The 14876-nt window shown below is 39.4% G+C and overlaps 1 protein-coding gene across 5 annotated transcripts; it reads right to left on the bottom strand.

The window, feature by feature from the left end:
* Positions 1-3288: 3288 nt before the first annotated feature.
* Positions 3289-9102, bottom strand: LOC112877207. Of its 5 annotated transcripts, XM_025941433.1 has the most exons (11): positions 8893-9102; positions 8374-8417; positions 7792-7897; positions 7513-7645; positions 6431-6984; positions 5593-5899; positions 5149-5413; positions 4948-5037; positions 4005-4448; positions 3824-3898; positions 3289-3709 (listed from the first exon to the last, which is right to left on the bottom strand). In XM_025941433.1, exons 1-11 carry the CDS (start codon positions 8924-8926, stop codon positions 3527-3529), a joined length of 2235 nt encoding a protein of 744 aa, XP_025797218.1. In that variant the 5' UTR covers positions 8927-9102; the 3' UTR covers positions 3289-3526. The 5 variants fall into 5 exon arrangements, with proteins under 5 accessions (XP_025797218.1, XP_025797214.1, XP_025797213.1 ...); XM_025941429.1 differs by having other exon boundaries at positions 3289-3898; positions 5149-5410; XM_025941428.1 differs by having other exon boundaries at positions 3289-3898.
* Between the last annotated feature and the right edge of the window lie 5774 nt (positions 9103-14876).

Here is a 14876-nt window from a genome sequence, read left to right on the forward strand (position 1 = left end):
ATTCGGCTCATTATGTTAGACTCAAGCTGCGATTTATTATTTAGATCTAATAATAGTATAGTAAATATATAGGATTGCTATCACTATCATGGTTACAAGAGTTATTTATTGTGTCTGTGTCACCTTCTTTTCTCATGAAAGAATATATATGTAGCATAACACATGGTTATGTGTTAATTCGAAAGGAGGTGGTTTGTCATAAAGTCATTGACCATTTCAACCAATACAAACCTAGAATAAGTTGTACTGTATTAGTAGTTCAAATATATGTGCTTTTCTTCTAATGAAATGTGAAATCATATCAAAAAATTTGTTGATAAATGTTCCATTCAATTCTCATGGAAAACTTATTGCAACAGAATAGATGAACCATTTAAAATTTAATGAGCGCATATAGCTCTATTCATAATCAAATAGCGATAGTGCAATAAGCTTGTGAGAATTGGGTATGAACATGAACCTATGGATTCAAACCACTGTGTTGTGGTTTTTATGCTAAAGATATTTATCAAGGAACACTATTTCAACTTAGATAAGTTTAAATTGAAAAGACGCATAATCTACGATAATATAGAAGTAGTAATTGAAATTTTCTATACTACTTAGCAATAATATTCCTCTATTTTAGTATGCAAGTTAGAGAAATGAGATTTCGACCACCACATATTTGATTAACCAAACTATTAAAATGACATATGTGGCTAAGAGAATAGGTTACTATACATGAAAATTCTCGTTGAATACAAACCACATCTTCTGTATCACTTAAGCATCAATGTACCTAAGTCATAGTTAGGTAGGGAAGTGAGGTGCAGCTGAGGTTTCCTTCTCTTTATCCTTGGAGGGCAAAACTGGCATCAAATATATTATTATCCTTAACTAAAGATGCAAGCTATATATATTTTGGATCATTAGGTCTATTTAAAAGATTGATAAAATAAATTAGAATAGCATTCTGCGTAAATAAGAAGAAATAAACTGGAGTGGTATGCCCATCGTACTTAATTAGCTGACCCAAAAAATATTATTATTAAATACCCACTTGCGTCCTTATCCTTAAGCAAAGACACGAATATGGGCAGGTCGGGGGTCATTATCGAAAGCGAGGCGCCACACGTAATGGTAGGGATGATAGCTCGTAGACCAATGCTGTGGGTGCCATGGATGGGTCCCAATTATAACAAAGAATGCACTTATCTAACGCATGGAAAAAAATCCCTAAAAACGCATGAAAAAATGTTAAAAGGAAACCTAGTGAAGATTATACTTTATAGTAGTTAAATTGGTATAGAAAGCACGTGAATTTATTAGAAAGAGATGTTGCATAAAATAGCCGGAAATGCAGAAATATGGGAATTAAATGCTAATTTTATTTTTTTCCAAAAGAAAAAAATTGAAGCGTTTGTTGGAGTATGAGAGAGAGAGAGGGGGTCAAAGTGGAGTTACCATCTGCTGTTATTATTCAAATGCTCTGGATATTTCTATTCGCAAGTAAGGTATGTTATTTAATCTTTTTTCTTAAAAGAAACTATTCCTGGAAAAGGAGAACTCAAAATTTCTTGTACCTTTTGGTATCTCGTGGATCTGGAGTCAAAAGTATACTTCAGCTCGCAGGTTGGTTATGTGTCAAGGTTAAGTATACTCATATTAACATAAATATTGCTTTATAGAAGAAATGCACCTCTGAAGCTTGTGCATGCCCAGCATCAAGAGATTGTGACAGTATGAGATCTGATGGTCTCTCTTCGTTTGTCCGGTAGTATGAGATCTCCGATCAGCGATCTACCTCGGCAACCTCAAAAGGTGGACAGGAATGAGAAAAAAAAATGCAGAGGCGCCAACATGTACCCTCCTCTTCTCTAGCAACCTTGTTTAATTAACAAGATGGATAAGATCAAACGCCTTTGTTGCATGTGAAAAGCTATTGTTTTTTTTTTCAAAAGTCTTGAGAATGGTATCTTGTCACATGCTTTTTTAACTGTCGAACTTCAGTACTTCTATCCACTCTTTATATATGTTCTTTCTCAAGTTATTCCAGCTCGACATGATTCCCTACGTCCTAATCGTCCTCAAACTTTAACTGTTTTATCCACTCATATGCGAAGAAATCGTTGCATTAGCAAGCCGCTATGTTGTGACCACTGTGGTATTTGATCGTCAATGTATCCACTTGATCGTCTTGCGAAAGCTTTCAGAGAATCTTGAAGATTGAAACTTGCTGCTTCTTCTTCTTTTATTGAAAACCTTGTAACGGTGAATTGTTTGGAATATAAGTTTGCTTTCAATCTTTTCAAACTTGGTTACAGCTGAAGTACTGTTTTTTTTTCAAAAAACAATATTCTGTAATGCTTGTGAAACTTGATCAAGGCTCAAGATTTCCGATCTTACAGTTAAAATGCTTTTGAAACTTGACTTTTTCAGTTTGATGCAGCGTTCATATTTTCTTTAAAAGAAAGAACAAAACAACCAACACATTATTTGATCACTTCAAATGTAAGTTCCAGTTTCAGTAAATTACACCCTCCACTTGCAAAAATGTATGGCATTTTAGACATTGACATGGTCTTTAATATGTACTTTTAAGTGAATACAACAATAGATAAAATTATAAGTTACTATATTACGAAACCACTTTTCGCAACGAAATCCACTGATCTTATTTATATTATTATATATGATCAATCCAAACAGTATAACTAAAATCAATTGTTAATGTTAGTCCGAAGTTTAACTGTACACATTCAAAGACGACATACATTTACAAATGGATGTAACAGCTGATTAAGACCACATATTTTTTATAATAATATTTCCTTTTCCGTTGTTGGGTACAAATAACATATATTGACAATGTGGATCCTTTGGTCCTTCTGTATGGTGGATAATGAGAACGTTTGAAAAGTTCTTTAGCTACTCTGACCAAAATAGATGCGTATATTTTCGGAAGTTGGTTTTGGTTTTAGACACATATGCTCATAAGGCATTCAAACCCGTATGAACACCTATTCAGTCTATTAGTGCGCATTTGCTCGCAGTCTTGCAAATCTATTTCGCTCAGTGGCCGTGAATCTTCTACCAACCAGCGAGCACCAGCATTATGAATCACTTTGACTGCTCAATGTAATTTGACCGGAACCGGTTGCAGAGTAGATCATCTTCATGATAAGGTTAGTATATCAATGTAGCAGTATAATGTCACTGTGCTAGGTTATTTTATCTGGTTCAGTTATAACTTATACGACTCGTTTCTTCTTTACCTTCTGTCAACTACCAGTACAAGCAACCAAGGACAAAGTCAAACTTTTGACATAAGAAACTGAACTATCAAGTGTTCCGGCTTCCGGGAGAAGCTAGAGACATTTTTTGAATCAACAAGGCACTCTAAAAGATGGTTTCCCCTTTTATAATTAAACCAAAAAAAACTGGCATTCATCAGGTTATCCAGCATATTACAGCATTCAATTCAGGTTTCTCTGGATATAGAACCAAAATTTCAATAGTCGCACCAGGGAAGATGTCAAAATCTTCAAAAGGATTGTGGCGCCCACCCGAGATGGCTAAGCTGGTTCTGCTGAAATGCTCCAACTTGACTACCAGGCACCATGGCGGCCATGTCAAGGCCCAGATTTCCTGCCAATGGCGGCGCTCCAGGCTGATGTACCATGGCCTGTCGGTTCTGCACCATGGTCATCGATGTTGGGTGCAGTGCCTGCGGAAAGCCCGGGTACTGCATGTGAGCAGGATGGGGAGGAGCTGGACTGAAAGAAGGGTGACCATTGTGTGGTGGCAAGTATGCTGAATGGGGGGACACTGGTTGTCCTACCATATTGTAGAACGGTGCAGATGGCATATTGGGAATCTCTCTCTGACCCTGAACCCATAGATCTGCTGTTTCAGCCTGACAAGCATGGGAAATAAAAATGTTAAGAGTAATGCTTAAACAATATAGCAGGAAGAAAAAGCCGTAAGAAATAGTTAATGGTCAAGAAAAGATTCCTCGCTACCTGTGGATTGGGTGCATAGATACTGTTGTCCTTATATTTATTCATATTGGCATCCTCAATAGCACCTGTGCTGCCAATTACACCGTTACTGACAGGGTAACCATTATGATTTGCATAGCCACCATATCCAGCAGGGGTTCCTTGAAAAACTTGATTATATTGATGGGGTGATCCGTACTTCATGCCATTCGCTGCTAGTTGTGAGGCTCCATTTGGCATCACCAGATAGCTATTGGCGTGTGGAAACTGAGGATATGCAGGAATGTTTGAATAATTCGGTACAACCATTGGAGACCCATACTGTGCTGAGTAAACATGGCGATATGGCAAGAAGTTTGGATACTGTGGTACTTGGAACTGTTCAGGGTACATCTGGGGCACTGGATGTTGAGCTGCACCAGATGCAGGTAATTGATAGGCATTTGCTGGATGTAAGCCCATGGCCTGTCAACAGAATCTCACATAAGCCTGGGACTACGGATAAGCACTAACACACAAAAAACAAACAAGCAAACAAACAAACTAGATACTATCACAATAGTTGCATGAGCATGTTAGGAGCCAACAGTCATGATGAATCCAACCTCTAAAAAGACATACTGGCCTAGACTGCAAAAGTTCTAGGCAAATTTTCAAATAACTGCTCATAGCTAGATGCCATAACATGCATCAAACTGTTCATAAGTAGGTGCCATATACAATGCAAAATTCACTAATCACCAGCAAATGTAAGCCTACAAGGAAGATTCTCAATAGGTGGCTGTATAAAAGGAAAAGAGAAATGGTATCGAATACCAAAAAAAACAAGTCGAGATATATATCTTCCAGGCTTGAAACATTTGCAAACATATGGTTCTGACAAATTTCCATCTCTAAATATAAATCAAGAGCAGTGTATGACAGACACCAAATGTATCAACAGACAATACTGTGCTGATGTTACCTCAGATGGATAAGCTGTACTTTGGGCTGTTTGACCGTCAACAATTTTTGTGATAAGTGGCATGACAAATCTAGAATCTGGCTCGTATGCCTGGTACATCATGAAGCGGAAGGGTGGAAGTGTCAGTTTAACATCAAAACTCAAAGGAATAGTACAGAGAAAGTAAAATGGAACATTGTCATCCATTTTAAAGTGAGTCACCTTAAAGTTCTGTATAGCTGGATTGTCCTGATGTTGGAGTTGAGGCTGAGAATGTGTGACCTTGCTTGAAATCATCTCACTTGTCCCATACTCGCCAACAACCCCATGACTGGGATCCTCCACACTCTCATGCAGTGACTGCTGAAGCTCATAAACTGAAACAACAGACTCTGGCTGTTGAAGTGGGCTACAAGAACCAACATGATCCGTCTTGTCATCATGAGCCACATCAGTTGATATGATGGAATTCAATGCTGTCAGACTGCTGCCGACACATAAACACAAGTCCAAATCAATTTATTAATGTAATTAGTTTTAAAAGCAAAAGTAGAAACTTAAGATAGAATCGCCCAATGGAAATGCTGGAGCTGCTATAGTCACCAGCTTGATCATGCAAAGGGAGCAAAAGATCCAAAAAACTAGTTATAGATGCTGCAGAATCACCTTGAAGGAGAATGATCATTTAAGTCTTCTTTAGTCACAATAGTATGGGAGGCGGCTACAGAAGCCTTCGGATCAATTTCAGATTCGAAAGTACCGAAGATGAGATGAGTTCTTTCTGAGTCTGGTACCCTGATGTGCTCAGGTATGATGACATGTTCATCTTGGGATACATTAGCTTGCGAGAGCTTCTTAGACAAACCAGCCACTTCTGCCTGGCTAGCATCAACAGCGGGAGTCATAACACTAACTTCATGATTGACACAGCGGGGGCTTACTGACTTGGGCTTCCACTCCAGATGTGGGCTAACTGCAAACAAGTGAGAAGTACTTCTATATTTCAATATGCTAGACAAAAGGGCTACCAAAGATGAAAAAGGGCACAGCCTTTTCTGTCAGGAAGTGCAGATAAATTTCCACATGGCTCAGTGATAAGAGTTAACACAATTTTTTATTTGAAAGCTGGTCAAATGCCGAGAAAAAACACTATATAACCTTTTCAGACATTGATGCATGGTAATCAGTTTCCAATCAACTCAGAATGATGCGGTACAAATGTACATAAAGATAAGCTAGTACTGATGTACACAAAGAGAAGCTACGGGCCTAATGCGATGAGGACCTCTACCCAAACATGCACTTGTAAACTATGTTTTACTTGGTTAATGCTTTTCATAAATAAATAAAAAAACACTATCTTCACTATTGCAGTATAAAACTTGCATGTCCGTGCATAATGTCTTAGAGAAAATATGTGTAACAAGAGGTGGAAACACTAATCATAAAAAGCTACTTATTTGTCAATAGTTCTAACCAATCAAATTCCCATGGAAGTGCTAACCTTTTGTATGACTAACATGGTGGGATGCCCTACCGCTCAGCAGTACAGGCAAATTAGAACGACCGTTTCTCAAAGAGGCAGTAGGGAGTCCAGATTGCTGTTCATTCAGAGGGTTATCTTTTGGTGCCAATGTCACTCTGGCTAAGCTGTTAGAAGTAGATGTGTTTGTTGCTGCACTATCAGAAGGCCATTGCCTAGCACCAACTACTCCAACTTCACGCTTTATGGCTCCAAAAGTTCCAGCTGATTTCAAACCAGGAGAGGGTACATGGATTGGATCTGATGAAGAACAGCAAAGTTCTCCGCCAAAATTAGTATTCCCAGATGAAACAATTGCCACTCTACTCTGGTTGCCCTTCCCCAAAACTGCGTTAGAACCAACCAGTGTTGCTTGCATCCCTTCAGATTGTTCCAACTTTCGGACACTAGAAGGCTTGACTTCCTTATCATGGGATTGAGCAGCACTTTTGATACCATTATCAGCTTGAGCTGCTTCATGTCCATTAACATTGGGAGTAACCAAACGGTGTTGTGCAGGTAGCTTTAAAGTTGAGCTTCAGGAACAGGACAATGACATATATGAACAGATGTGATACTGGTCAAAATGATGCAGCAAATTTCAGTGTAGATAAAAGAAATAAAGCAGCTACAGATCATAAAGCAGAGAAGCCAAAATACTACTAAACATTTATCTGAACTACAATAACGGCAAACATAAATATGGTGATAGAACTACTAAAACATGAGTAAGGACGTAAGCAATTGGTGTGTATGTGGTGGTGGTGGTGGGTGGGTGGTGGGGTGGGTGGGTGGGTGTGGTGTGGTGGTTGGGGGTGGGGGAGATCACATGTCAGCCGTGTGAAAAAACACAAATCAGTCAAATAACATAATGATGAAGGAAAACAGCGCATAAGAGAAGTCCACCTACAGCTATATTAACAGTTTCTGTTATGTCACTGCAACTGCAAGTTCCAATTATCTGATTATCTTCAGATGATACAATATTTCCTAATTGTGCGTACCACTCCAGTTCTATTTTACAAAAAAAGGAGAATACAAAGGGTTTAGTTGGCATACTCTACCTTTTATCTCCAACATTTGGAACACTATGTTCATTGCTAGAATTCCTGTTGTGAGATGCTTTTGGCAAAGTCTCACCAGCCTCTTTCTGTTTACTTCTGTTGTCTTTGACAACACGAAATTCCTGTGTGAATCCTGAAAATATCAGATGTACAAAAGGTTAGGATGAATATCTTTACTCTGAAAAGCTGGATAACAAATAATAATCATGATAATTTATATTTCATTGGCTTTAGACACAGCAGGTAGGCACGACCTACTTTACAAGAACAACATAATACCATATTGGCTTCGAGAGTAGCCTCCTCTGTTAATGTTTCTATTGAAAACTCTTCCAGGTCTTGCCCATTCTGTTTGCCTTTCTTTTTGCATTCTGAAAGCATTGTTCTGCAATGGCAGAACACAGAAAGCATGAGAACATATATTGTGTCTACAAATAGTAGCTACAACATGATATTTCAATTAAAGACTCCTGAATATGCAACAACAATAATAAAACAGCAGGAGTTGGAATAACAATATACTTATTGGCAAATTCCATCAACCAAGCAATCAAATGCATTGCATCAGTGATAAAACAAAAGTATGCAGCGAAACAGACTTCACAAGAACACATACTTTTGTGTTTGTTAATTTACACTATATGATCTTTGAGAAACAGCGTCCAGCATTAGGAAATTCATGGAGCGCTTATAATTTTATTACAGAAATGGAGAAATAAAACAGCAGCATTTGGCCAAAACAAGTAAAACTATATGTGAACGCTGCATAGGGGAACAAGTCTGGGCAAGGAAGTAAAAAACATAATCATTCAGGTCTCATCAAGTGTGCAAATAATAAATTGATTAAGAAATAAACCATACCTCTTTATTGCTGTCATGTCGTTTTGTACCGTTGCCAAAAGAATCTGTACAGGGCATAAACCCGTAGTTAGCACTTGCAGCATTCCAGAAATCGTATAGGCTCATAGTTTTCATATGGACAAAAAAAACCTGAAGGTCAAGGCTCAGCTAATGCACAGAATTAATATCTAGCCTAGCGTTCACCAATAGCACCAAGCACTCATCTATTCAATTCACCTTAACTTCACACCTCCAGAGGTCCGCGTAACACAGGGCGCAAACACGGAGGCGCAGTTTGTGCACTAAGATTATTGCAAAATAAAGTGTTAACGGTAGTAATTGCTACGTTAGGTTAGTAGACACCTTAATGCGTACACTCACACGCGAACAGGGTCGGGGCGGGTGAACACCACCGAGATCAATCTCACACTAGGGACAGGGAGAACCGGATCGAAGTAACAGAACGGGCGATAAGGGCTCCATGCTCATGGTAGGGGAGAGCAAATAAGAGCGCCCAGTCCGAAGAAGGTCAGGGCTCACCACCAATTCCGGAGTGACCTCCTCTCGACGTCATGACAGGAAACGAGAGGAGGAAGACGGCGGCGGCGGGGACGGGACAGGGGCAAGCTCGAGCCGGCGTGGCTGGTCCGGTGGGAGGCGGCGCGGGTGCTGGGGGCAGATGGGGCGGGGCGAGGAGGGTTCGGCGGCGCGGGGCGAGGAGGGTTTCCGGTTTCCCCTTGGATGACGATGGCGATGGTGGTGTGCGAGGTCAAGAATTTTGAGGTAAAGACGAGGGAGGTGTTATGGGCCGACAGTATGCTTGTTGGGCTGTCGACCCAAATGTCTCTGCGAGATTCTTTTTCTACGAAAAAAGTCTTTTTACCTTCACGAATGCCGAATCCGAATTTTCTCCTAGATAATAAACTGTCCGCCTAAAGTTCTTAAACTCACGAAACCGGATATTCTAAAGCTAACCTTCCTGACTGGTTTCTGTTGGTAGATTTTTTTTATGTTTATTTTAGCTGAATCTTTAAAAAATTATAGTAAATTATAAAATTATAAAATAAAAAGTTTAATTTTGTTGAACTACATATGAGTAGATCTATGCCGTGAACATATAATATCATATATATAATTTAGTAAAAAACTTTATCATACTTTTAGATATATATTTTTTAATTAATTCATAGCTATTGTTTCCGTAGTCCAATTATGATGAAATTTTTATGGTGGGATAATCATTATAAGCATATAATGATTATCCCAACATAAAAAATTTACTTGGACCATGGAAACTGTATCTATGAATTAATTATAGAAAAGTATATATCGAAAACTAAAAAAATATAAAATTATATCATATCATATGTCCAACAAAATTGAGTTTTCTATTTTATAATTTTTTATTTACTACGATTTTCAAAGATTCAGCCAAAATAAATATAAAAGAAAAAAGAGAAAAATCACTAAGAGAAACCAGTCAGGAAGGGAATCGCGAGTCCGAAGAGTCCACATGGAAGATTTTATTATCTATGGAGAAAACACGGATTCGTCCCAAAATTCAGATGGTAAAACAAACTTTTTCCTTTTCTACCGCGCCTAAATACAGAGAGATACCCACGAATAAATTAACAGGCTAGGGCCCAAGTACGGATTAACTCGGTCCTGTTTGGGCCTTTAGGGTCTGGTCAGCTCACCTGCTCTCGTTCTGGAAGCTCTGGCCACCTACCTGCCCAGTACCCACCTCCCATACATAGTTCTAATAAAACTGCTAGCTTCAAAGAGCATGGTGTCACATTTAAGATTTTCTCTAACAATACATATCAGCTAGTACTAACATACCACCTCATATTTTTAGCTGTATGTAGTCATATATGGAGCTAAATGGGCTGTCATTATAACAGCGTCTCTCCATTATCGGATTGTAACAGGGTGAGTTTATATATCGCTTCAGGTGATAATTACTGGAATCATCACCTAAGGACATATTAGATGGGTTGTCGTCAGGCCAACTGCGGGACTGTTTCGGACTTCAACTAAACAGAAAAGATTATATGCATGCAAAGAAGACAGCCGTGATGACATCACGCACTTGCATGCAAATTCCAAATTAAAAAAAGCTATAATATTCAATCGAGCATCTAAATTAAATTTGGATTGCACCATTATCTTTCTTATGATAAGATCTTCAAAATAAGACCACATAGTTTGGATCCGGAACACATATTTTAACGACACGAACAAATAATTAGTTTTACGAACAAAAATTAAACATAATGAGCAAATAATATTTTACAATAAATAAAATATTAAACATCGTGAATATTTGATTATATACACTGAATAATAGAACAAATGAATCAACATGGCCGAACAATTTAATCTACAAAGCGAACAAAGGAATTATACACCTAGAAAAATTATATTATAAAAACAAAATAAAATATTACTATCTATTAAAAATAAATGGATAAATTGAAAAAAAGAGTAACAGAAGAATATAAAAATATAAAAAAGAGGATAAGTACATAAAGAATAGGTAAAAAAAAGTGGAATAAAGAATAAAGAATAAAAGAAAAATATTAGATAAGAAAAAATAGGAAAATCATAGTAGAAAAATATATCAATTATTAGTACATTTAATATAAAGAAAGAAAATAGAGAATAAAATAAGAATAAATGAGAAGAAAAGGAAGATAAATTATATACTAGTGAAGAAATATTTGCTGGAGCATTAAAAACCAGAAGAAAAAGAAAATAGGAAGAAAATTAATAAATAATAAAATAAAGAGAAGATAAGCTACAGCGCCTTGCATGCTTACAGAAGAAAATACTAATAAAATAGCAAATTGCAAAGAAAATAAATTCCGATCAAAATAATACCTCCAACGAAATTAGAAAGTAGACAGAAAGAAAAATTAAAATATAACGTAAAGAATTAAAAAAGCAAAATATAAGAAAATGGAATGAAAAGAAAGCTAAAGCATAAATGAAAAGGAAAGAAAGAATCTTGGGCCATGGCTAAAAGAAATTAGTAGAAAAGAAAAAAATAGAAAATAAAGATAAATAGGAGAAGAAAGAGAAATGATAAAAGAAACATAGTCGGTGTTTTTACCGTCGGCCTACCTAGGGATACCTCAAGGTAGGTGATTATTCGATGAGGGATCGCCGGATCTAGAATTTAAACGTGAACGCAAGGACACAAGACACAAATTTAGACAGGTTCGAGCCGCTAGAGTAGCGTAATACCCTGCATCCTGTTTTGGAGTGTTGTATATTGCGCTCTGCGTTTGGGTGTTGAGTTGCTTGTTGGCTGCTGTCTATTGGTTCTCTGATGGTTCTCTGCCTATTTAGGTATCCCTGCCCTCATTTATATATCCCAGGGGACGGGATTCCTAGTAGGATTACAAGGTAAGAGTCCTAGTACGATTATAAGGTATGAGTCCTAATAGGATTACAGTGGAATTCTAATAGTAATCAGACTTCTTTTTTCTCACGGGTAGCTTCCTCGGCTTCTTCTGAAACTCCATCTTGAAGATCTTTTTCGAGTACTTCCTTGGTTGCATCGAGGCTATGAGGTGCTCATGCTCCGAATAGCTTCAAGTCTTCATTTATATAGGGTGCGATGGAAAATCGCACTCCATATGGAGTACCGCCGAGCCTTAGGTTGAATCGAAAAATCAAGCTGAGAGTCAAATTAGTCTTGAATCTTCTTTTCTTATCCTTCGAGTACATTCGAAAAATAAGTAGTCGATGACACGTATCCTGCAGCCCCCGAGTCTTGAATCCAAAACCCTTAGGTTCGGAAAAAGGATCCAAGAATCGTAGCATTGGTGTTACTCTGAAATCCCGAGAAAAGCTCTTCGCCTTCTGCACAGTGAAATTGAGCCTCCCGCTGGTTTATTTAACCGCGCGGTGACTTAGGGTTTCATCTACACTCTCAGTCTTCATATGAGTCGTCTTCGAGTAGTTTTGCGGCGTCCGTCCCCCGAGCTTACGAGTTAGGAGTGCTGAAGGAGCCATGTCGAGTAGCGTGCATCGCCAACCCCCGAGCCTGGGAACTAGCGGAACTGTGATGGCACGCCGTGCTGTGTGAAAGTTTATTGCCGAAGTTTGATCTGAAAAAAGATAATGCATACATTATATAGCATAATGCGAAGATACCGAGTAGTACTCAGTAATAACGTGAAGACACCAAAATTTATTCGGTGTAAAAATTGCTATGTCTAGTTCTTTTTTAGGCTATTTAAATCTCCCGAGTAGTGCACCCTTTACGTTCACCCGGTCCCAGTTTAGCCTTCGCCCATAGCATGTACAAGTTGCTTAGGTCTCTAACCTTCGCTCATACAGGACAGGTCGCTTAGGTCATGACTGGAGACTCGAGGTTTCACGGATTAAGGCATTTGCTACTCGAGTAGATTAGCGACCGTTAAGAGAAGACAACGAGTAGAAAATAGTCGTCATGAGATAAAGAGGATGCGCAGTGCGCAAAAGGTAGTCGATGAAGTGTAGCTCTGGATGGTTTCAATGCCCATCGAGAGTCGTACACGGATAAGTAGTCGGCGAAGTGTACGTCTGGAGGGTTTCATGTCCATCGAGAAATATACACGGATAAGTAGCCAACGAAGTGTAGCTCTGGAGGGTTTCAATGCCCGTCGAGAGACGTACACGGCTAAGTAGTCGGCGAAGTGTAGCTCTGGAGAGTTTCAATGCCCGTCGAGAGACGTACACAGATAGGTAGTCGATCATGGTGTAGCCCCCGAGGGTTTCGTGCCCGTCGAGAGGCGTACCCAAAAAGGTAGCCGATTTTGTGAAAAACAAGTCGGAAAAGGTGTAAGTCACTTAGCTTGATTCGTGGACGAATGTCGACGAAGCCGTAGAGCTCGTTGATGGAGCTGCGACGGTTTGTTGGTGAAGCTCGACTAGTCGGAGTCGATTCCGACTAATTTTGAAGTCGAGACGAGTAGTTGATGTAGTCGTTGCTGTGAGGCTCGCCCTTGACTAGTTTCTAGTCGAGACGAGTAGTCAAAATAGTCGTCGGCGGGCCGCCGATCGTCCTCACGAAGTTGAAGTGATCGCCGGCGGGCCGCCGAGCCTTCTCGCGAAGTCGAAATAGTTGCTGGCGGGCCGCCGAGCCTCCTCGCGAAGTCGAAGTAGTCGAACTCGTCGCTGCTGCGCGCGGACATTGCGGCACAAGCCAAAGTTGAACCGGGTCGTCGAGGTGGGCAGCCGCGGTGCATCAACGTTGCAGCGCAAGGTGAAGTCAAGCCGAGTAGTCGAGGTCGATGTAGCCGTTCGCTGAAGGATCCGATCTCGAACTCGATGAATCGATCCGTCGATGCATATGTAGGAAGTAGTAATCCGGCACCTTGAGTGGATTGATGTTAACGAAGAGGTCATTCAAATTCGCCTAACGATCTCGACGATCGGCCCCACGATGGGCGCCAGCTGTCGGTGTTTTTACCATCGACCTACCTAGGGATACCCTAAGGTAGGTAATTATTTGGTGAGGGATCGCTGGATCTGAAAATTGAAGGTGAACGCAAGGACACAAGATACAAATTTAGACAGGTTCGGGCCGCTAGAGTAGCGTAATACCCTACATCCTATTTTGGGGTGTTGTATATTGCGCCTTGCGCTTAGGTGTTGAGTTGCGTGTTGGCTGCTCTATAGTGATTCTCTATTGGTTCTCTGCCTATTTAGGTATCCCTGCCCTCCTTTATATATTCTAGGGGACGGGGTTTTTAGTAGGATTACAAGGTACGAGTCCTAGTAGTATTATAAGGTATGAGTCCTAATAGGATTATAGGATTACAGTGGAATCCTAGTATGAATCAGACTTCTTTTTCCTCACAGGTAGCTTTCTTGCGGTACCTAGGGATCTATCCCTGAGAAGCATCGTGTCAGGATTAGCACTGGTCACCGCACTGGGTTAGAGTAGACCTAATATATGTGGAGTTTGGACACAGAAAATCAGTAGTTTAGATTAATAATAGACATGATCTAGCAGGAGCAGCTTGCTTTGGCTTCCACCGTACCGCTGACCCGTGCATGGCCCCTGTAGTAAATTGACGGCTTGATGATTTGTAGCTCGTGTGATATATAGTCACGGCGCTGTGACAGCCTATCTTCTAGTAGCATTACTCCCTCTCTAAACTAAACACTTTATCGATCTTTTCACCGTAAATATTTTATGTATCATCAAAAATAGTTTGATACTATTGTTAGCGTGAAAGATATTATTTTAAACACCCCATTTTTTAAAAATCTCATGCACCTGCTCTACTAACTCTGCTGGCCTGGCTCAGCAAACGGACGTGATGAAGGAAAGCCGACGAAAATATTACTTTTATTTTGTCGACCGTGATCAGGCCGACAAAAATATTACCTTTATTTTATTTCGTCGGCTATGACCATAAAAATAAGTTTAATTTCGTCGGCTTGGGTAGGCCGACGAACTAATTTAGTTGTTTTCGTCGGTTTGTTTTGGTCCGACAAAAATAAATGCGGTTGATGAAATTGAG

Source organism: Panicum hallii, chromosome 9 (genome assembly GCF_002211085.1).
Source record: "Panicum hallii strain FIL2 chromosome 9, PHallii_v3.1, whole genome shotgun sequence".
Taxonomy (NCBI): domain Eukaryota; kingdom Viridiplantae; phylum Streptophyta; class Magnoliopsida; order Poales; family Poaceae; genus Panicum; species Panicum hallii.

Coding starts and splice junctions, on each gene's coding strand:
- LOC112877207 (XM_025941428.1), bottom strand. CDS start 8,926: ATGACGTCGAGAGGAGGTCACTCCGGAATTGGTG. Junction 8,418..8,892: donor AGGTCACTCCGGAATTGGTG/GTGAGCCCTGAC, acceptor TGCCCTGTACAG/ATTCTTTTGGCAACGGTACA. Junction 3,899..4,004: donor TCTATGCACCCAATCCACAG/GTAGCGAGGAAT, acceptor CATGCTTGTCAG/GCTGAAACAGCAGATCTATG.